General features: G+C 33.8%; 1 protein-coding gene across 1 annotated transcript; it reads right to left on the bottom strand.

Moving 5' to 3' along the window:
* Positions 1-1,358: 1,358 nt before the first annotated feature.
* Positions 1,359-25,092, bottom strand: LOC123537487 (sorting and assembly machinery component 50 homolog). Its single transcript, XM_045321220.2, has 14 exons — positions 24,991-25,092; positions 22,619-22,666; positions 21,377-21,478; positions 20,091-20,178; positions 18,373-18,479; positions 17,951-18,084; positions 17,163-17,250; positions 15,790-15,918; positions 15,207-15,278; positions 12,618-12,701; positions 10,218-10,359; positions 9,174-9,329; positions 6,441-6,582; positions 1,359-4,120 (listed from the first exon to the last, which is right to left on the bottom strand). Exons 1-14 carry the CDS (start codon positions 25,012-25,014, stop codon positions 4,075-4,077), a joined length of 1,362 nt encoding a protein of 453 aa, XP_045177155.2. The 5' UTR covers positions 25,015-25,092; the 3' UTR covers positions 1,359-4,074.
* Between the last annotated feature and the right edge of the window lie 143 nt (positions 25,093-25,235).

Here is a 25,235-nt window from a genome sequence, read left to right as displayed (position 1 = left end):
AAGTTATACGGGCTGCAGCGAAAAACATCAAAATGAATGAATGGTTTCACTACACAGCACCCCTGCAGGGAATGTCGAAATTTTCAACGTTTGTCTTTTACTTTAGCAGCCCTAAATACAATATAAAGCCGTGCCATCATTATATTCATGATAAATATCAAGTTTGGGAACAAAAGTTATTGTCTGAAAACATTTTTCTTTCAGTTCTTAGTAACAATGAACTCGATTTGAACTCAAATCACACCCTAAATGCAATCCAAACTTTCTATCCTCGTAACCTATCAACATACCAAGTGTTCAGTGTTAAGTTATTTAGCGGAGAACATTCAATTTATTTATTTGGGTTTTACGGCGCACCAACACAGTAGGTTATATGGCGCCAAACAGGACTACAAATTTTGGTTTCATATCTCATTTACATAGAAATAAAAACATGAGGTATGGAATCAAAATTTGCATACCTGCTGGAATCATAGAGTTACAGCAAAACCAAGTGTTAAGACTCTATTAGTCGCCTCTTACGATCATGCAAGGGTAAGGCAGTGGTTCCAATTCTTTTCATACACAGATCGTCACAGAACCACATGGGGCAGGAGAACATTCAAAGTTTCTAGTTTTAGTAACAACGACCTTCACCCCCAGCAGACCCAAATACAATATTAAGTTAGGGTTTTATATAAGCTTGCTAAATACCACTTTTGGTAACAATACCTCAGTTCAAAACTTAAACCTCTATTGTTTCTTAAGTAGCATTGATTTCAGACCCTAATGACATCCGACGTCAAATGAAACCTGGACACAAAGTTCCATTGCAATACCCTATACCTAACTTTAGAGTTTATTGAGCAAAAATATTTTGTACTTTTCACAAGTAAAAGCAACTTAACCTTGACCCAAGCAAAATCTTAGGTTAGTTCTCCATATTTGTTAGTATGCATCAAGTTAATATATAAAGTTTAGGAAACATTCAATATTCTTACTTAAATAATTGACCCACATCCACCAGTTAGGCTGTCCAAACTAGTATAGCTTACACCTTTTTATAAAATTTTAGAAACTGATCTTTACCTCAATGGCATCTTAATTGCTAAATTCAAAGACCTGAATCATTACCATTCAAAATTCCTACATTAAAAATGTTGACCCCAGCAGCCCCAAATACAATACTAAGTTAGGGTTTTACACAAGCTTGCTAAATACCACTTTTGGTAACAGTAGGTCAGTTCTAAACTTAAACCTCTTTCGTTTCTTCTTAAGAAAACAGTCTGATGCCCACCCTTCCGCCAGACCGGACACCATATCCCTCTATAATAACATGAGGTTTCAAGAAAATCATCTCAATCAGAACAACAAATAGAGAATTTTTTGTTTTTATTTGATATATTTCTCATAAAACATTTCTTCTTATGAAATACACTTCTAACAACTTAATTCATGCATCAGATTAGTTCTATCAAATATATAGCCAGCTTCACTTCAATTAAACCTGGGTCCAGGGTTATAAAACTGAAAATGGAGACCAGTCTCAATGGCTAAGCATACGATTGGTTGTTTCAAAGCACACTTTTAAAAATTAACCAATGACAAGCCTGCATTCTGAGACTGGTGTCCAATTTCAGTTTCATAACCTTGGAAGCATGTTATAATTGACATATCATTATATCTAACATAATTAAGGACATGTTCTCTTTTGAATTGATCTAAACATCTTTTTATATGCGCTTTTAATCATAATCATATGTACAAGAAATTCAGAAGTGACATCTAGAAAACATATCTGAAAAATCCCATAAAATGTAATATGATATACAACATAACAATTTGAAAATAGAAACAAAATAGAAAATGCACTTTGTCGAAAATTTAACTCTTTTGCAACTACAGTGTAACTGCACTCACTTGAACATCAATGGCTCACGTACAAGTGATCGTTAGAGCTATTCATGAGTTTCATTGTCATTTTTCCTTAAATTATTATGGCTTGTTTGCACGAGCATCAATCACTCAAAATTGTTCACACCTGTAACGGTCAGAGTAAATCAGCTAATATAAAATGTTCACGATCCAAAAAATCGTGCAATATTCTCTCAGAATAAGAAAATTTTTGTTTTTCGATACATTAGAGCTGATAATGAGACTACTGATTGATGAAAAATTAATTAAAACGTTTAAAAGTTATAACTTTGAGGGGAAAACTAATGTGATCTAGATTTGGATAAGACTTTCACATTCACTTAAAAAGCTAAAAGTCCTACAATACACTATCAATGATAAATAAAAGATAGGAGAAATATTTCTTCAAACAAAATTTAAGGAAATCATAATTATTTGTTACAGTCATTTTGTAAAACAAGATGATAATTATGAAACAACATTTATAACGCATTATCTGAAAATGTCATATGTATGCTTTTACCATGCATCATAGTTTCTTCTGATGGTGTAAACAAAAGGCATACAAACATGAATTCCCAAGGTCAGCTAGCCTACATGTACCTTTTGGTGTATAACGGGAAGTCTCGATTCCCTTGCAACTTTGTGTGAATGGGGTTTTGCAGTAATGTAAGTCTTTTTTCACATAATTATATGAAGTTCTGTTATAAAACATGAATTTGCTCACAGTACTTTTTTTATACATTTCCAGTAGCAAACAAAATACCTCATAATCATATAAAATTCTGTTATACAAACATGATTTTGCTGAAAGTTACTTTTGCACACCACTCCAGTAAAAATGAAGCTATCTCATAACTGTTCAAAAGCTCAAGATATGTCTTTACATCTTTGATGGTTTATTATTAACAAAACATCCATATATATTATCCTTTTCTTTGAACACATGACACAGCCTTCAACAAAAAAATAAATAAATCAGCTTATCTTTAAAAAGGCATACTTTTTACATAGCTATGCACAGGGAAGCAAATCTGCATTGTCACAAATGTTTCAGCTATGGCTGTTTTTTTTTTCTTAAGTCAATATTGGTATGAAGCTAAATCTCATTAACAGAACAATTGCAAACACATCAGTTAAAAGCATTCAACATCTGTTGCCCTTATTCAATTAACATTTCTGTAATGATGTTACATCTATGCACATAAATCTTTAAAATGTTAAGATGTACATATTCACATCCCTATGCAATTAGGATTCAATTTCCCAGACTGACACAACCTCAGAATTTGTAAAAAACTGTCCCTCCCTTATATGACTGTTTCACAGAACTATACAATTTTTGTAATGAGCAAATTTCTTTTTAACAATTATTACACAGTTATGAAAAGAATTTGTTGAAGCAGGTTTCACCACATCACAACCAAGCCTATCTCTTCAGTTCTCCAATTTATGAAAATTTAAAGAAAATCTACCTCTTTGACCTTGAAAATGTTGGTTACCTGCATGGCATTACCCATGTCCATAAACACACAGTCTGCTGTATTAACCTTTACCCTGTCAGATTTATTAAATGGACTGGTCAATCATTCTATCTGGGCAGTACCACTTCTTGTTCAAAGAGGTGTTCACTGAAAATTTACTGACTTAATAGTGAACAGTGCGTGCAGGCTGATCTTGGTCTGCACTGGTCGTAAAGGCAAAACCACTTGCCGCCAGCTGGCTGAAGGTTAATCTAGAACATTGGTGTAAGACTTTAAAACTGACATTAGAGTATGGTCTCAAAACTCTAACATCCCATTGCTTATTTCTTAAAGCAATTTTAAAACTTACCGATGCAAGGATTGCATGCTTAAACTTGTCTAAAAACTCTCAATCTGACAGGTTGTTTCTGAGAACAATTTTTAAACCAACCAGTCAAAGGATTACATGCTTAAACTTGTCACAAAACACTAAATCTGCCTGGTTGTTTCTGAGAACAATTTTCAAACTGACCAATGGAAGGATTGCATTTTTAAACTGGACTCAAAACACTAACCATTCAATCCTAGCCTTACTAATATAACATTCTGGTTTATATTACAGTTCTATCTGTAAGTTATTTCCCTTCAATCACAGTTTTCAGTCAAGCACTGATTTGCAATATAAATTGTCTATCAAAAAGCTAGACGAAACAATGTATCACAAGAATGTTAGTCCTACTCCAAGTTGTACCCCTGGGTTTGCACTGAAAATAGAAAACAGAAATAAAGGTTAAAATACACAAGTCTTGTATTTATATGAAACTTCAGAAAACTGAACTTGCAATGATGTAATCCCAACATAAAATGATACCACTGTATGTATTAAAGAAATCTCAAGTGCAAAACTCAAAATCATCCTGAGGGAAGAAAAGTAAAACTTAGTCTGTAGTTCCTTGTCACAAACTTTCACACCAACATTTCCCCCAACTTCACATGCTGAACAACATTCCTATACAATGTCATGACTCAAGTTTAAATACTTTTTGAATACATGTGACTTTTAGACCCTTTAAGCCTTATTTAGACTAAGTGATGGGCCATAACTCTTGACTTGCAGGGTGAAATCCTAAATAAAACCCCAGAAGTACAAACACACGTGAAGAATGATACCCCTATAAGTTTTCATGACTCTAGGTCAAATATGTCTTGAGATATATGTGACACAAACTTTTAAACTCTTCATGCATATTTTTACTACCATAACTCTATTAAAATCATCCTGAAAGAATCAAAGTAAATATTTTTTTGTAGATTTTCATAAAGCATTGGAATCCGGAAATTCCACTGAGTATCTGCATCCACAATGACACAGAAAAATTAATACAGTAATGTTCCATTTAATCACCAGTTCGAAAATAAGACCATTACTTTAATAAGACCAGTTTTTATAAAGAACTGAGTACTTGTCTATACATTGTTCATGCAAATGGACAGACTTTTTGGACTGACTGATAGACTGATGTACACAGAGGAACTGACACTGCCACATCATATCAAATCAGGCTGTATAAATATGAAAAGTGAGGCATTTCCTAAAAGAGACAAAATCTTAATATTATATGATAATACCCGTTAGTTCTTTTCAATTCAAATACTAGTAACATCTGATTAGATGATTAGATGCTTATTAGTTTTGACAGATTTGTTACAGATGGGAAGAGTACAGACAAAGACTTTTCATTTTGAAAAACATACTATGAAATCCCCTTATTTTGTGGGCATGAAATTTGGCAGTTTGTGCAGAAAAAGCTATTTTGTAGGGAAATCTATTTGTGCATTTTAAATTTCTGAGATTAAAACAAATGGGAGTTCGACTTTTTCAATGGGTTTTTCTTTGTGGAGTGAAACAGCTACAGAAGTCAACAAGTGCTGCCACAGAAGACAGCGTGCTCGACTATTTCTATGCTGGATAGTGAAACTGGGCACATCTGAGGAAGCTGGAGCTGTCACTGGAGTGTTTAATGACTCCAATTGTGGATGAAGATATTGCACAGTACTTTGAGTCTGTGTCAAAAATATCAAGTAATAAGAGAGATAAAGATAAAGTGTATCAAAACACTAAATAAGTATAATTCTGAGCAAAGAGGGGGCATAATTCATAAAACACTGGTGCAAGAGTTATGCATCTTGTGTCATATGATGTGGGTGATGTTGTGGAACAACTACTTCAAGTTTGAATCAATTCCATTTAGTAACAACTGAGATAGAGCGAAAGTGCATCATAACTTTAACCTGAAATTCTAAGTAAAAAGGGGGGATAATTCATGAAATAATGGTGCCAGAGTTATGCACCTTGTGTCATATGATGTGGGTGATAAGGTGGAACAACTATTTTAAGCTTGAATCAAATCCATTTAGTAATAACTGAGATAGAGTGAAAGTGCATCAAAACTTAAACCTGAAATTCTAAGTAAAAAGGGGGGATAATTCATGAAATAATGGTGCAAGAGTTATGCACCTTATGTCATATGATGTGAGTGATGATGTTTAACACCTATTTTAAGTTTGAAACAAATCCATCAAGTAATTACAGAGATAAAGAGAAAGTGCATCAAAACTTGAACCTAGGTGTAGACGCGGAAGGACGCCGGCGCCGGGTCAAGTAGGACAGCTCTCCATACTTCGTATAGTCGAGTTAAAAAATAAGTTGTCCCCCACAAATGTTAATGAAGTTACAGTATGTTATCAAGATATAAACATGTGTTTGTATAATGGCCTTGTAACCGATTCAAAGTGTATTGTGCTAGCTAAAGGACAATTCTATCGCATGATACCCTTACAATAAAACTAAATACCATGTACCATGACCTCGTTTTCATTCTTTTTACACAATGACCAATTTGAAAATTTATGCTATAAAGATTAAATTTAAAACCTGCAGATTGAATAAAAACAATTGAAGTTATTCATCATTATACTATGGGACCTTGACCTTGGGATTACAGTGCTAAGCTGCCCTATAACATTACTATGTCAAAATATGTAAATCATTATATATAAAATATTGTATGCAAAGGTCAGTACCTATCTCCCTGCTGGAGCCACACAGGAACTACATAGTTGAGTTCAAGTCTTGCCACCCCTCCAAGCCTCAATACAATGCCAGCACCATAGGCTAGTCTCAGTGAATTTCTAAACACATCCATATTGTCTCTGTTTAACTGGTCTAGAAAAGAAAACCATAAATAACAATGGTATTATAAAATACATTTTATACATAAGCTTAAAAAGTTCTAACAAATGCAACTGGCTACCAAGGCAGTTAAAGAGAATTCCTATAGTTTTTTTCCTTTCATAGAATTTTTTTTAATTCACATATATGATAGGAAATTTTGTGCTGAAAACAATGAACAAATAATAACAATAGGTCACCAGGCTTGTTTTTTGTGAAAAATTGTTTTGAACACACCCACTGTTGCTGAAACTGCCAGCGATTTTTCAACATTTTCATAATTTTTTGCTTTTTTATAAATACCAACCAAAATATACATCAAGACAGCACAATAAGGTTTTTGTCTTTTTACAGCTTTTATTATATACTTATTTAATATTAGTCATATTTGTAATACTCTATCCTTACAATAATGGGTACCAATGAAAATAAAATATTGTTTCATATTCACTTTTGCGAACTTTTTCAATGAAAAATACCCATAGTGAAGATTATCTTTTTAAATTCTGAAAAAAACTCTTTCATAGATTTTTTTCCTGTTTTTCTTGTGTATAGATAATTGTTTGTGAGCATAAAAATGGCTAACAAGAGCTGTCCGTAAGACAGCCAAGCTCGACTATTCGAAATATTGTCCCAGAAGCAGGAAAATATGACCCAAAAAGGTTAAATATCAAGAGTTTCAAGTTCAAAAGGGGGAATAATTTGACCAAAATGCATATCAGTTATGGGACTTGCTGCTCTTAACTAGTTTTATAACCTCGAAGGCACATGTGAAGTTTCAATTCAATATCTGCATTAGTTTTGGAGATAGAAACTTGCATGTAAAACTTTAACCAATATTTTCAAAGTCCAAAAGGGGGCATAATTTGCCCAAAATACATGCCAGAGTTACGGGACTTGATCCAGTGAGGTTAGTAATTGATCTAGAAAAAGAAAAAATAAGTTTCAAATCTATATGCCTTTTAGAAATAGCTGTATGTACTTGCACGCAAAACTTTAACCAGAATTTTCTAAGTCCAAAAGGGGGCATAATTTGGCCAAAATGAAGGTCAGAGTTATGGGACTTGCTGCTATCAACGAGTTTTATAACCCCGAAGACACATGTGAAGTTTCAAATCAATATCTGCATTAGTTTTGGAGATAGTAACTTGCATGTAAAACTTTAACCAAAATTTTCTAAGTCCAAAAGGGGGCATAATTTGCTCAAAATACATGTCAGAGTTATGGGACTTGACCCAGAGAGGTTGGTAATTGACCTAGAAAAAGAAAAAATAAGTTTCAAAGCTATATGCCTTTATTTGATGGCTGTATGTACTTGCATGCAAAAACTTAACCAAGGTGTGACGCCGACGCCGACGCCAGGGTGAGTAGAATAGCTAGACTATTCTTCGAATAGTCGAGCTAAAAATGTATGGGTCACCAGGCTAAATTTTATGTTAAGACCGCTAGACTACAACACCTGTTTGGACGGAAAGTGGTGCGAACCTGGCCAAATTGATTACATGTATGTGTGCTAGAAGTTAAAAAAAGTTTTAAAAATTCTTAGTTCTTTCTATAATTGAATACTAAATAATCTGAAAGGTGATGTGTCTTATCGGTACTAAGTCAATTATCTTACATTATATGAACAACACTGTCTTTGTTCTAAAATGCGATGTGAAAACACAACCACAAAAACAGCAAGAAATCTGACAGGCATGATACTTGTCAATACAACATAAATCAGTATCAACATTTGATTACTGATAAAACTTATCAAAAATGCTATTTAATTCAAGATTCCTCATATTTAAGATTGTCTGTAACATGTTTCAACAAATGTTGACTTCAGTTCAGTTTTCCATAGAAAGTCTCGGCTGCGCAGAAAGATGCGCATAAAAAACTATAGGATTTCCCTTTAAATAACACATTGTTTTGTATTTCTTAAATTTTCTTTGTTTTTAAAGTATATGATTCAAATAATTCTGGAACGATGGAACCAATGCTCAGCCTATCTAACATGTTGAATAAGAATTTTCTTTTGAAACTCTCCCAACCTTCACACATCATTAAGGTTTTTATATTATTTCTTTAGTATCTTGAAACAGACACAATAAAGCTATAATGAATGGCAGAGGAAAACCAACAAGGTACTACTCAGGTCATTACTTCAGGCACACATTTTAACCCTTACCTTGCTAAATTTCTATAATATACTTGTCAATCTTTCAATTTGGACAGTACCATTAACTGTTAAAAGGGGTGCTTACCAAAAAAGACACTGACTGAATGGCGAACAGTGCAGATCATGATCAGACTGCACGGATGTGCAGGCTGATCATGATCTACACTGGTCGCAAAGGCAGAATAAATCGTGTTTAGCACAATAAGGGTTAATCTAGGTAGAACCAACAGTACCCAAGCTAGCACGATAGTTTCCTCAACCAAATCTACATCGCGGAAAGAATTCTTATAAAAAGTTCTAAGGTGCATAATGATTTGAAACCTACTGACAACTAAGGCTTCTTATTATAATTACAAGTTAAAGTTAAAGTTTTGAAAGAAAACTCATCTCATCTTTATTATTTTGTGAAAGAAAAACTTACCAAAACTGAAAGTTTGAAAGTTCCCACAGTTGCCAGCATTTACAAAGAAATGTGATCTAAATAGTTCGCCAAATCCTCCTTTCCCAGGCCGGAATGGTAAAGGTGTGTATAAATGTAGTGCTCCCATACAGTACATATCACCTCCAAGAGCATTTCCTAAAATGTTCAGGTCAAATATTGTAACACATGGGTTGACATTAAAATAAAGGATGTGAATTACCATTATTATCAATACATCTAGTAAAAATTTTGTGGGCCTCTGTGGCCTAATGGTTTAGGTAGCCGATTTCAAAACACTTGCCCCTCACCAATTTGGGTTTGAAACCTGGCATTAGGTGTAGAATTCTTCATGTTAGGTAGCCACCTAGCTGGATTACAGAAGGTCGGTGGTTTTACCCAGGTGCTCACCCATGACGAAATAATGCCCGGAGGGGCACCTGGGGTCTTCCTCTACCACAAAAAAAGCTGGAAAAGTGGCCATATGTCAAATTTTCCAGCTCATTCACCTTTAAGGATATATGCATACAACAGGATATTGCCTCCTTTACAATTTACAATGTGTTTACTCTAGGATATATGTGTGCCTCTTATATGAACATGTTCGCTTCATTTGTGTATGTGTATGCCTCACCAAAGAATCTTTTTCTCACCAAGTTATATAAGTAAGTTCATTCTGGGAAAATATGTTATTTGCTTGGATATGAACTTACATCTCAAAGTCGACATTTTTTTTGCAGAATAACGGTATGCTGCTTTTAGTGGTGCTTTCTAACTGAGTGCCTTTGGGCAATTTTTTTTCTTCAAATAAATATTACAAATGTCATGTAACCTACAGTACTGTGAACTCAGATTTATTCAAAAGTGTACAATTTTTGCTAATTTTTGTTATTTCATGAAAATTATGTCCTTGAGAAGTACAAAGTTGGACCTTAACAACTTTTAAAAGAAAAACTTAAAACTAAACTTTATACTGTGTTTACATTTCTTAAAATTTGGTAAAACAACAAGAATGTCTATTACAGCATAAGAATTACTTAAACTTACCATCACTGTGTGGCCCTACTCCTTTTATGTTAAAGCCTCGTAAGGTTAGAGGACCTCCAAGGAAGAATCTATCGATGATCATTATATCTTTATTGGGTTCTAGAGATCTCATTACACCTCCAGCTAATGATAGTTGTAAAACCTGAAGATTGTAACCAAACAAACACAGATAAAGGACAAGTTATAATACATTTATGTCTACTGGTCCAGGAATAAAACATGTGGTTGTCCTGTTATTGAAGACCATCTTCCCAAATTTATATTTTTTCAACAAGAGCAATATAAGTAACTATATATCTAATTAAGAGCTGTCCGTAAGACAGTGCGCTCGACTTTTCTCAGTGCTTGACTCTGAACTTGAGCTTTGCCAGTAAAAAAAAAAAAAATTCAAGTTAAAAAGGGGCATAACTGTTAAAATTCAAATTATAGTTATGAGAATTGTGTCTCCTGGTGTAGACTTTGATAGTAAGTAACTATTTTGAGTTTCAAGTCAAAAGCTTTAAAAGTAACAGAGATATTTGACTTTATCAAAAATTTTAACAAAAAAATCTAAGTTAAAAGGAGCATAATTCTGTCGAAATTCAAATCAGAGTTATGGGGATTGTTCCTCCTGGTGTAGACTTTGATGGTAAATAAGTATTTTAAGTTTCAAGTCGCTTTAATAGTAACAGAGATATTTGACTTTATCAAAAATTTTAACAAAATTTCTAAGTTAAAAAGGGGCATAATTCTGTCAAAATTCAATTAAGTGTTATGGGGATTGTTTGTCCTGGTGTAGACTTTGAGAATAAATAAGTATTTTAAGTTTCAAGCCAATAGCTTTGATAGTAACAGAGATATTTGACTTTATCAAAAACTTTAACCAAAAATTCTAAGTTAAAAAGGGGCATAATTCTGTCAAAATTCAAATCAGAGTTATGGGGATTGTTTCTCCTGGTGTAGACTTTGATAGTTAATAAGTATTTTAAGTTTCAAGTCAATAGCTTTGAAAGTAACAGAGATATTTGACTTTATCAAAAACTTTAACCAAAATTTCTAAGTTAAAAAGGGGCATAATTCTGTCAAAATTCAAATCAGAGTTATGGGGATTGTTTCTCCTGGTGAAGACTCTGATAGTAAATAAGTATTTTAAGTTTCAAGTCAATAGCTTTGATAGAACAGAGATTTTTGATTTTATCAAAAACTTTAACCAACGCCGACGCCGGGGCGAGTGCAATAGCTCTACATTTTCTTCGAAAAGTCGAGCTAAAAAATGTATTTGGGATTAATTCTTAATTAGGCTAATGAAGATTCATGTAAAAATAAGATATCTTTAATTAGAACGGATTGTAAAGGCTGAATGGAAAACTATTGCCACTCCTTTATTTAATACAATTTGACAGTTTTTCATCCAACACTCATGTTTTTCATTGGAAGATTGTCCTCTTTAATGTCATAACATTCATAAACAATCTCTTTTATGAATAAAATTTTGATGTCAAAAGTGGACAATCATCACATTATCCATGTGTCTGGGCCTCCAGACAGATGTATGCATATGTCTGGGCCTCCCTATGGATACATACGTCTTGTCCGCCATACGAGTTCATGCGTCAAGTCCTCCAGATGGATGCATGTACCCGTGCCTCAGGAAGGAGGCATTATCTGGGCCTCCAGATGGATGCATATGTCTGGGCCTCCAGATAGATGCATATGTCTTGGCCTCCAGATGGATGCATATGTCTTGGCCTCCAGATGGATGCATATGTCTTGGCCTCAAAATGGATGCATATGTCTTGGTCTCCAGATGGATGTGAATGTCTTGGCCTCCAAATGGATGCATACGTCTTGGTCTCCAGATGGATGCATATGTCTGGGCCTCCAAATGGGTGCATATGTCTGGGCCTCCAAATGGATGCATATGTCTTGGCCTCCAGATGGATGCATATGTCTGGGCCTCCAAATGGATGCATATGTCTTGGCCTCCAGATGGATGCATATGTCTTGGCCTCCAGATGGATGCATATGTCTTGGCCTCCAAATGGATGCATATGTCTTGGCCTCCAGATGGATGCATATGTCTTGGCCTCCAAATGGATGCATACGTCTTGGCCTCCACATGGATGCGTATGTCTTGGCCTCCAAATGGATGCATATGTCTGGGCCTCCAGATGGATGCATATGTCTTGGCCTCCAGATGGATGCATATGTCTTGGCCTCCAAATGGATGCATATGTCTGGGCCTCCCTATGGATACATACGTCTTGTCCGCCATACAAGTTCATGCGTCAAGGCCTCCAGATGGATGCATGTACCTGTACCTCAGGAAGGAGGCATTATCTGGGCTTCTAGATGAGTAATCTTGTACTTTCCCTTTTCATCTAATAAAACATGTTCCAAGGCAGAATAAAGGAAACTTACAGAATCCAGTATAAGTTCCTTGTTGGCCTGTAATTCTACGTCATGTTTGAAAAATCTTGCATTCCCACCTAATCCAGCATATTCCTGTAAAAATTATACATTTTTAATAAATAAGTAAAGTGTTATTTTTTAAGACATAAAATCAAATCGCATTTTCTGATATACAGTGTAACTTCTGAAAACCAAACGACCTCCGGACCAGCCTAAAAGTTCGGTTTTTGGAAGTTTCCGGAATTCAGAAGTTTGAAAGTTTGTAGGCAAAGTGGACGTGGTGCACAAGAGTTATGTTTTCTTACACGTAGGATGAAGGAGATTTTTATCCTTTTTAATTTTACAATTTCATATTAATTAATTAATTGATTAATTAATTAAATTATTACAAACATTAAGGATAATAAATACATAAATAACAAATATAAAAAGAAACAACAAAACTTTAATAATGGCATTTACGCAAACATTTTCCACTTACATTTTACCATCTTTGGAGTCCCGAGTTCGTCAACATTAAATTTTAAGTAATGTTGATAATGCATAGTTTAATCGGTGTAACGAAATCATTTAAATCATCTGTCTTTCTTTCATTCAAATATTAAGAAAGTTTTAAACACATAAGATATTTAATTCATCACGTTTTCATAAACTGAATACAAATGAAAATAATCGCTAAGTACTTCCTTACTTTTGCATCAAATGATCATTGTGATTATATAGCGTGTCAAAGTGTCAAAATAAACGCGCACCGCTAATAAATAAACAAACGAACATGTTGACAGCGTTTCTGGATGATCAGGTGACACTTTTAATCCAGCAAATATTTTGCTGTTCGGTTTTCAGAAGTCAATTTTAGTGTTAAAATATAAACAGTGCTTCAAAAATTGTCCGGTTTTTAGAATTCGGAAGTTCCCCTTTTCAGAGGTTAAAAATATATGGAAATAAGAACAGAAAAAACGGGACATTGAGTTTCGTGCGGTTTTCAAAGGTTTCCGGTTTTCAGAAGGTCCGGTTTTCGGAAGTTACACTGTACTTTATATTATTCATTTATCAAATGGCTTGTCAGTCAATAGACAAAAGTTTTCACCCTTAGGGCCAATGGCTTGTAGTTTTGACTACTGATAGTCATTTCATTAAATAACTGTTTTATTACATGGCACTACATGTTAATTTTATTTCTTAAATTTTTGACTTCAGCTAAGGAAACCTGTGTTGAGCTATAGACCAGTCAGCAGCACATACAATGGACTGGAAATTTATACAAGAGCACCGCCTTGCGGGTGCTGACGCTCATCTGATTTTTTTTGTATAATAGAAATATTGTCCTACCCATGATTTTCTAAGTCTAAAAAGGGCCATCATTCTTGCAAAAAGCAGGATAGAGTTATGTTTCTTGATGTACAGTGTCCACTTATGATGGTGAAAAACTGTTGCAAGTTTTAAAGCAATAGCTTTGATAGTTTATGAGAAAAGTATACTTAAAATAATACTCAACCAAGAAAATGATTTTCTAAGTCCAAAAGGGGCAATAATTATTGCAAAAAGCAGGATGGAGTTATGTTGCTTGCTGTACAGGGTCAGCTTATGATGGTGAATAAGTGTTGCAAGTTTCAAAGCAATAGCTTTGATAGTTTAAGAGAAAAAGTTCACCTAAACATAAAACTTAACCAAGAAACTCTGATATTTTCTAAGTCCAAAAGGGGCCATAAATCTTGCAAAAAGCAGGATGGAGTTATGTTTCTTGATGTACAGGGTCAGCTTATGATGGTGAACAAGTGTTGCAAGTTTTAAAGCAAAAGCTTTGATAGTTTAGGATAAAAGCTGACCTAAACATAAAACTTAACCAAGAAAACTGATTTTCTAAGTCCAAAAGGGGCAATAATTCTTGCAAAAAGCAAGATGGAGTTATTTTTCTTGATGTACATGGTCTGCTTATGATGGTGAACAAGTATTCCAAGTTTCAAAGCAATAGCTTTGATAGTTTAGGAGAAAAGCTGACCTAAACATAAAACTTAACCAAGAAATCTGATATTTTTCTAAGTACAAAAGGGGCCATAAATCTTGCAAAAAGCAAGATGGAGTTATGTTTCTTGCTATACAGGGTCAGCTTATGATGGTGAACAAGTATTCCAAGTTTCAAAGCAATAGCTTTGATAGTTTAGGAGAAAAGCTGACCTAAACATAAAACTTAACCAGGCAACGCCGACGCCGACGCCGACGCCGACGCCGACAACCGCTCAAGTGATGACAATAACTCATCATTTTTTTTCAAAAAATCAGATGAGCCAAAAAGGAGTGATGAAGTAATTATAAGCAAGGATTCATCTGGTTTCAGGGGAAAAAAGCTATTTCAATGAGAAATGAAACTGTTATCTTCAAATTTTAAAGACAAATAAATGAAAATTTCTTTGCTTGTCGAGATTCAGTTCTCAAGAAAAATGCAACCACCACAGTGATGTTGAGCATTCTCTAGTTTTTTATTTGAAACCAAGTAGTCTACAAACTGCCCTTTCAAAAGGAGAGTATGAGGTTTAACATCACATCTACCGGTATTATTTCTGAATTTGTGTTTAGCAATAAACAATGATAAAGTACCTGAGTTAGTTTAAGCAGTGTTCCTTCAGTAGGTAAAATAGGATCATCTCTGCTGTCTCTCATAAAGATATGCTGAAATATATGTGCATAAATTATAAAATGTATGCTAAAATATGTAATATTTGTGCATAAATTTTCAAACAATTGCTGAAATATATGTGCATAAATTATCAAATGTATGCTAAAATATATAATATTTTGTGCATAAAGATTCACATATTTGCTAAAGTATATCCAAACATTGCGTAAGTATAAAATGCTTGCTGAAAGATATTTGTCCACAATATGTTGGCTAATATTATAACATAACAGTTGTGCATAAAGTTTCAAACAACTGCTAAAGTATGTACAAATGGTGCATAAAGTATAAAAACTTCTTCATGCTGAATGATATAACATTGGTCCATAAAATGTATACTTATATTATTACAAAAAAATACAATGTATACAGTATTATACAGTAATTATGTACACAATTAGATTTGCACATGCAAACCTTTAAACTTTACTTATAATATCACTGTGTCCAATTAAATATCTCAGCTAAACACCGCACTTGAGACTTTAGAAGACAAATTCTCACCTTTAAACTTGACTTGAGACTATGTCCAGCTTGTTCTCTAACAGAGAAAGATGTAGTGTTTGACATACATCGTAAATCTCTCCATACACCCTCCCACTTGATATTATGACTGCCTATCAATGATGGAAACTGTAAAATGAAAAATGAGATATTCAAAAACTGCTCACTAAGAATAGCTTGTAAATCTACATATAAATACAGTGTAATGGTACTTCTAAGTAGCAAAAACCTTCCTATTAAGGCAGATGTTGTCTTTCCTACTACATTTTCAAGGAAACACCTTTGTACAATGAACACATTTCAGTTTCCCATTGTTTGCTCTAAAGATGTTGCAAGGTATATTTTCAATATTATAACAGAAATTAGAAGTGATATTCAACAATACACGGATGCTCTCAATGCAAAAAATGACTGGCATTGATTGACATTAACCTATCATAATACAATCCCAAACTGGTTTTTAAAACTACTTATCATTATATTGGTGACTTCTTCAAGAAACTGGCCTAATATTACTGTCAAAATAACTTAATTTTCAAAAGGGCCAATAGTGGCCCCAAGTCCTAAGTCGCTCATCTGACCTTGATTATTTGATCCTGAATAAACATATGACACACTGAATCATGAATGGTAATATCTGTGTTGAGCATACAAAAACACAAAACAGGTCAAGTGCCATCTGAACATAATTTAGAGAGGGCCTTAGACTGATGTTACCAACCAAGTCTGATGAAGATTCATCAAGTTGATTGTGAGAAGAAGTTGTTTAAATGTATTTCTATCTTTAGTTCTAGTTGCATCTAAAAGGGGCCAAGTGCTCATATCCGAACAAATTTGAGAGAGGACCTTACACTGATGCTTAAGACTATGTTTGATGAAGATCCATCAAGCGGTTCATGAGAAGAAGTTGTTTAAAGGTATTTCTATTAATAGCTCAGGATGCTACAGACCAAGTTTGTAGTAATTCTGACCTGTAGTTTTAGAGGTGAAGATGTTTAAGTAAAACTGTTGACGACGGATGACGGACGACAGACCATCCACCTATACTAAAAGCTCACCTTTAACCCTTGATTCAGGTGAGCTAAAAACATGAAAATGTCTTTGGCATATCTAAAATCCAAGATCGGTAATATTTAAGTCAGTATTTCATCAGTATGATGTAATCTACTCCTTTATTCCTTCAAGATTATTAACTGTATGACTACCCTTTATTTTCTGCATATTTAAAAGTCAAAATGTGAGGGTTTTTTTACTTTTATATATATAATCTTTTATTTACAATATCTTAGAAATGATAGTACTTTATAAATCTTTATTAATCTGGAGGTATTGATTCCTTTATATGTATTTTTGTCTATTTATCAAGTACCTACAGATAGATCTACACCAACACCTCTGTCTGTTTCTTTGTATCCACTCCAGGGATATTCACTATGAGCCTGGTATCCAGCAGCACCAAACCTATTAAATATATACAACATTATTGGTGTTATAAAACATAGGCCATCTCCTTTCAAAAAGCGCACTCTTATCTGTTTAAACAACAATAAATTGAACAATGATTTGCTCTACAATGTGATTACACAACTCTGTACAGAATACAAAATCCCTATTCTCTTCCCCATGTGCTATATGTACCATAAAAAAATCATTAAATATTCATAGTGTGTGTGTATTGTGGGGGGAGGGGGGGGGGAGAGATCATTCCAAGATATTACATTCCAACAAAATGTTTTTAATTTAATACTTTAAAGTTTGAAATCCATGAAATTATGGCCATTTCAGCCGAAACAAGGAATTCAATACTCACGAAAAATTTTTGGGAAATTTTATTTGTATGTTTCAAATTATGAAGATAAAATATATGGGAATTTTATCTGTTCACTGGGATTTAAAATCATGGTTTTGGACACAACTAAAATCATTCCTCCACAAATGTTAATGACTTCAGAGTATAGATAATTTCAGTGTTCCTGGGTATTCATGCTCCACTTTTGAGTCTTTTGACAGCTACTGGTATTTGTGGAGAACAAGCTGATACAGTACTGATGCAGGAAAACTGGTGAAATTAACTGATCATCCTTAGAAAACAGAATACAGTCAAAGAATGGTGTTAAACCAACAAGGAACAAAGCGAAACATTTGAAAACAAAGAACTTACAAGACATCAGTATTTCCATTGACAGGTTTAGTAAGATGTATGCCTATTCCTCTAGTCTGTTTGGTACCATATGTATACTCTGTTACAACCCTCTCTGCTCGGCCAAACAAGTTTGGAATTCTCACATTAAATAGCTGCAGGTAAAGTTAATTATACATCATAGCTTGTAAAAACATACTAAATCTGATTATGCCTTTAACAAGAAAGTCAATCACTTTTATATCCACATAATAATTTATCCAAGAGTTAGATATGAGTAATATGGAGGATTCATTGGTTTTCAAATCCCTGAATATTAAAGGCCTAACAATATTCAGTTGAAAAATTAAACTGACCTGAGTCAAGTATCTAAAGCATAAGGTCACAGATTTGCAATACATATTTATGGTTGCTGTGAAGCCCATATTTTAACTTGTGCTTACCAGGTTCCCGTCATTTGTGCCGATCTGTGTGTGTGCACCTCCTGTCATAAATCTCATCTCCTCTACCTTATATTTAACCTGGTAACCATGGGAACTGGCTTTAGGACCTGGAAATGATTTGCAATAAGACGCTTATTAACTATAATTAATACTGAAATCTGTTACTGAGAGAAGTTTATGATATCAATGCAGAGGTGGCAAAATCAATCGTCTGACTTGGCCACTTTGTCCCAGAGTCCTCATGGAAAACTAGAATTTCGCAATATTTTACTATATAACCATTACACAGCAAAGGAGAAAATAAATCTTGATAAAAACGGAAAAGCAAGTAAAATCAGATTTTGCCGCCCATACCAATGTCAAACATAGAATAACATGATGTACTATTTTAAACTTAATGCATAGTAATGTTAACACATATAAACTTGTTAATTTTAAATATACATAAACTATATGTAATAACTTTTCATGTTTAACTGAATTAAATTAATTAACTGAGCTAATTTCATTAGCTATCTGTTTCTAACTTCATTAGCTATCTGTTTCTATAAAGTTACTTATTGCATTAGCTATCTGTTTCTTATTTCATTATCTATCTGTTTCTAAAAGGTTACTTATTTCATTAGCATTTCATTAGCTATCTGTTTCTTAAGGTAGTAGAGGTGTAATAGCAATGTTTACAAAATGGCATTTGCATGGTATATTCTTAAAGATGACCGTGTTTTGCACTGCATTGCAAATTTTAAACAACTTTTACCATGCCGTTTTTTCTAAATTTTGTATAACTTGTGGTATCTCCTCTAGCTCAAGTAGAGAAAAATTTCAAAGTGATGGACGCTATATAAAATGTTTGCAGAGAACTCATTTTACCATTAATTTTAATAAAAGAATCATCAAACTATAGTTAAACAATTATTAAACACAAAATAAAAATGTGGATATCATTTTATATAGTGTTCCTCAAGTAAACGGATTTAATGATACAGAATTCTTATTTCAACGTTGAAAAAATAAGGTCGAATCCTTGTTTCTGTTTTGAATTTTGCTTACTTCATTCAAAAATTACCTTGGGACAGATGTAAATCCTACCTAAATTTCTTCCACAATATGTAATCTAAAGAATGGAAGCAAAATAGAGAACTTTTACCACATGTAACTCAATATTTTTACAGATGTGTAACTCTACCCCTTCTGTTTAAGTAGTAAATTCACTTTGAACAGCAAGAAATCGCTTAGCAAATGTTTTTTTTTTTTCATTTTTGTACAATAAATCTATCATAAGTCTTGAAAGAAGTAAAAACTTACTAGAAAAAATCGAAAATAAGGGGAAAAAAAATTTGGTCCCAGTAGGGCTTGAACCTACGCCCCCCTGAGAATTGCAGTAAATGTGGGTTTATGGTAGGAATTGAATACTCTTCAAAAAGGAGGTACTCTATTACACATCTACTACCTTAAAAGTTACTTATTTCAATAGCCATCTGTTTCTAATTTCATTAGGCTAAGCTCTGTTTCTAAAAATTTATTTATTTCATTAGCTATCTGTTGCTTATTTCACTCTCTGTTTCAAATTCCATTAGCTACCAGTTTCTAATTTCATTTGTTTCTGTGTATAATTCAGTATTTCGATGTTTAACATGTGCACTTATAAATGGTTCAAATTACAATGGCACATTATTGAAATGATCAGTAGAATAATACAGTGTGTTGAATACAAATACCTTTACAAGTGTCAATTTCAATGTGGATACTTTTAAAGATTCCGAGTTTCTTCATGAGATCTTTTGCCTCTTGGCTTCTCTGTACCATCTATAGAGTATAAAAAATACCTTTTATTATCTTTCGAAGGTTAACTGAGAAACCATAGCATAACTTTCTTTTATCTGTATTCAAAAACAATAGTTTCAGAATCAGTTGTATATATTTTACAATGATCTCTTTCTCTCTTTCTCTTCAGAATTAGCCCCGGCTTCCATGGTCAAGTGGTTTAGGAAGCAGATTTAGACTCACTAGCCCCTTAATGCATTGGTTCTACCCAAATGCCACCCAGGCCTGAAGTAATGCCCAGAGGGGCACCTGGGGTCTTCCCCAACATCAAAAGCTGGAAAGTCACCAAGTGATCCACAACTAAGCCAGTGCAACATTAAAGTTAAACCTAACAAACACCTTAAAACATTATAAAACTTGGATCTTTCCATGATATTATACAAGATGTAGTACATTGGAAGAAGAAAACCGGTATTCATCAATATGTGTGATTGTTACAACTTTAACGATCAGTGCACATGAAAGAAATTTTACCCTTACCAGCAGTCACAATATCTTTTCTTTTGATTCCGTCAACAAAGGGGAATAAAAAACCTGATGTAAAGTCAATTTTTGGGGAAAACTGCATGATTCAAAAGAAATTTTCTGAGGGGAAGGGGCCTATTAACAGCCCCTGGCCTATTATGAAGAAAAAAAACATGTCAAATAAATAATGTATACATGACTACAACAACAGACACCTGGCAGTAAAAGCTAACAATTTAAAGCTTCAATTATTTTGCTGTAGTCTTTCAGATTCAAAATAAATCTGATATTGACATATCTTAACACAACTTCTAACTTTAAACTGCACAACCAGTACAACTATCTTAATTTCAACAAACTGCATCTACTTCAAGATTTTTTGAGCCATGCCATGAGAAAACCAACATAGTGGGTATGCGACCAGCATGGATCCAGACCGCCTGCGCATCCGCGCAGTCTGGTCAGGCTCCATGCTGTTCGCTTTTAAAGCCTATTGGAATTGGAGAAACTATTAGCGAACAGCATGGATTCTGACCAGACTGCGCGGATGCGCAGGCTGGTCTGGATCCATGCTGGTCGCATACCCACTATGTTGGTTTTCCATGGCATGGCTCATTTAAAGAAATCTGTCACTTCAATTCTCTAGAAAAACATCTGATTGAATAAGCTGTCACTATTTCCACATTAAAATCCACCAGAGCTCAAGGTTACTTACATCTTCAAAATTTTCAGACTGAAAAACTGTTTCCACTTGCTTTGTAACAATGTCATCTTTTGTCCTGGCAACGCCATCAATAATCACTCTCTCTACCTTAGCCTGCAAGTATGCAATTACATTTTTGTCATCAGATACATTTAAAGAATGATTAATACTTTTCATCATTCATAAGAAATGAACGACAAAATACGAGCTGCAATTCCAAGAATTGCACTAGCGATTCGTGGTAATCTGCAAATCATATTTTGTTGTTCACCTCGCATGAACACCGAAAAAATGGATTATTTTATTTCTTATTCTTTTAAATTATCTTTTTTTCCATTTGTAAACAAGTCTTTTATTTATACATTTGCACATATTTTGCTGTAGCTAATATTAAAATCAGCTTCTGTGTCTTTTCAGACAGAACCACTGCAACATCATCTTAGGAATGTTTTACCTGATTACATGCCAGCATCATCAAAACAGCAGGATGTTATCACTAGGCAGTGCTATCATAACTTTGGCACCTTTTCTTTTGTTGTTTAAGAAAAATCAACTTCATAATTTTCAATGAAACAAATTGATTGAATGTAAGTATATGTAACTGAATTTTTCCTTCAAAACTTAGGCTACCATAATGAATTGTGTTCTTTAACCCTTAGCCTGCTAAATTTCTAAAATGGACTGTTCCATCATTCAGTTTGGGCAATACCATTTATTATTCGAAGGGGTGTTCACTGAAAATTTACTAACTGAATTATAAGCGAACAGTGCAGACCATGATCAGACTGCATGGATGTGCAGGCTGATCTTGGTCTGCACTGGTCGCAAAGGCTGAAATATTCGCCGCCAGCAGGCTAAAGGTTAGTTATAATGATGAGAACACATGTCAGCACTGACTTCATTCAATCCACATAATTAATCAATCTTCTTTATGGTCTACTATCAAATTTAAGGGATTAACAATAAAAACATATTCAAGCATAATACATGTTTCATATGGTTCTCAAATTTGCTCTTACACTAATGCAATACAAATTTCCACCAATTAAAATTATTAAAGACTGTAAACAAAAAAATAAAAGTATCAGCTGTAATACTAGTTTACTTCTCTGAGCTGGTTTTCAAATCTTATTCAACAAACTCACTTGTAAAATCATTAGATGGTGTATAATATATGACAAGCATATATTCTTGTTTATGATTAAATAATAAATATACATTTATATTGTTGAGACATACTAGAGAAAAACTTACTGGAGTTCTCTGTAGACTGAGATTTCTGACCTGTCTTCGTGGAGGTTCCTGAAAATTCAAATGAAAGTTTACCATAAAACTATTACCTTACACAGCGAATAATTTCTTTCGACTTGATAATGATAGCTGTAGGGGTAATCAATCTAAGTACGGGTAAGTTTTGCAACATGCGTCTCCATGTGTCATGTCATTGTCATTTTATAATGATAATTTTAAGACTGAAGAGCAGTAAAAAAACTTTCTTTCAGCTATTTAAATGAATTATGTGACTATAACTATTTCTTTGATAATTATTAATATATCATCATTTACTATCTTTAATGAATTTGTTCACTTGATTTATTCAACTGCATTCAGGCTACACAAAGGTATTCGGTGAACAACTGATGCACATGATGCCTCTTATATCAATATATTTTCAGTTTTTATGGGCAAAAAATTAACAAATGACTAGCCTGTCCTTAGGGAACTGTCTTGTCATGTATGCATTTCATCAAGTAGACCATCAGCTTCTAATTTAGGAATGTAATATTTTGGATTAAATCATTTTTCTTAAATAGAACCCAAACAGTTGTAGTTGAGGGCCATCAATCCCAATCAGTGCCAGTCTTGTCAGGAGTGCCCAAAGGGTTAGTGCTGAGCACCTGTCTATTCTTATGTTATATCAATGACCTTCCTGTTTCATTAAAAAGCAGGGTCTGGCTTTTCGTCGACAATACAGTAGTATACTAGTATTGGTAATGTAACATCAAAAGCGAGTAATACCCTTAGATTTATAAAAAGAAATGTACAATACTAACAATATACTAATAACAAAAGTATAAAAGAAAACTAATACCCTTTTATCATAGCAGAAGGTCACGGCAATGCTTACATCACTAAAATGGCCAACTTCAGAACAATGTAAAATAAATGCTTCACTCAGATCATGCTGTATAAGATCTCTAATAGCACTGTCATGGTTGACCACAACTACCTAACACTATCTAGAAACAATACTTTAAACTTCTTTCTGCCATTCTCATGAACACAGTCTCATATCAACTCTTTCTTCCCTCGCTCCATCAGATATTGGAATGAACTCCCATACAACATCAAGGCTAGTGCAAGCTTTCAGTGCTTCACTAACAGCCTAGCTGCTTACATGTTTTAACACAATCATCTTGTTTTCATTTTCAACTGTACTAACACCCTTTTATCATAGTAAGATTCTACTTATGACCCCCGACCTTCCAGTTATAATCAAATATGATTGTTGGTAGTTGAAATGACGCACGACGTACGTACCATATATCATGTATATATAGCCACATTCAAATGACTGGTATTTTTTTATTTTGCTGACCAGAGGTCATAATAAAACGTAAAAAAAACTTAGGAGCTTGAGAATTGTTTGTTGTGTTTGAACAAATGACAAGTGGAATGAATTGCCAGATAAAAGACTTAATTGATACTACTGACATGTATATTATCTGCCACAATCATTTATAATACAGTTAATTTTAAACTTTACTAAACCATAATGAGAATCTTTGAACGGTTGAAATTGTAATTTGACATATAGAAGACAAGCTACCCAGAACTGGAGTATAAAATAAGGCACTAATAGGCCTGTACTGGTTCTTCCCAGGAAGACGGCTTCACATGTATTGGTGCTATACACCGGGCACGTTAAAGAACCAGAACCTATTCACAAAGAGCTAGGCTAAGTAATAGCCGGACAGGCCTGTATCTAAAAAGGATTTCTCTCTATCTGTTCTGGGGGCTTTATCTCACTCTGTCCCTCTGGTCAAATCACTCTGTGTCTGTATTAGTAGAGGATGAATTTCGCACTCTGTGTGGCTGTGTTTGCTATATGTAACGCGCCTTTGAATGTTTTTATCATGAAAAGGGTGCATATAAATCTGGTATGATATATACGACAAAACCAATATAGGTGGGCCGTTATATTAGTATTACAAGCCACTGCTTTTTTATTGACAATCGAATGGCCTGGCAGTACTTTTTCACTACTGCAGAAACTAAAATCTGTTTCGGTGTGAGGGAAGTTGTTTTTCTAACAATCTCATCTATGTTTTAATAAAGGCGGAAACGATCTACACACACAAACACACACATACATTAAAAATATAATCTATTATATATGTTACAGAAGTGTAAATGGAATTCAAAAACTATTGATCTAGCCTAATATGATTGATGACAAACATATCAATCCGAAAACAACTCTTGAAAGCTAAAAAAACAAACAACTGTATTATCCGGACACTACTCAAGTTACAAGGTTAGATATACAATTCATTTAGTAGAATCAAGCTAGTAACATGCGAACAGATGTTTAATGTATAAAAATTGCATTTATAGTCTATTACCTCAGCATGTAACTTTCGCATCATTGTTTATTTTTGTTGAAAATTCAGCAAATGCAATCAAAAGTGTGATCTTACACCGGTTGCAAGGGGAGGTGACTCTAATCTGAAAAGCAAGCAACGAGCAGTGAGCATATATTTGAAATGGTGAGAGCTTTTTAGTAACTTTAAACATTCAGTTCAGTGTTTTTTTATTAATTCTTTGGGACAACTTTACTCGATATCAAAATTCCTCATTTGATATTATA

Source organism: Mercenaria mercenaria, chromosome 17 (assembly GCF_021730395.1).
Source record: "Mercenaria mercenaria strain notata chromosome 17, MADL_Memer_1, whole genome shotgun sequence".
NCBI lineage: Eukaryota > Metazoa > Mollusca > Bivalvia > Venerida > Veneridae > Mercenaria > Mercenaria mercenaria.
Note: the sequence above shows the minus strand (reverse complement) of the source record. Positions and strands in the feature narration are given on the sequence as shown.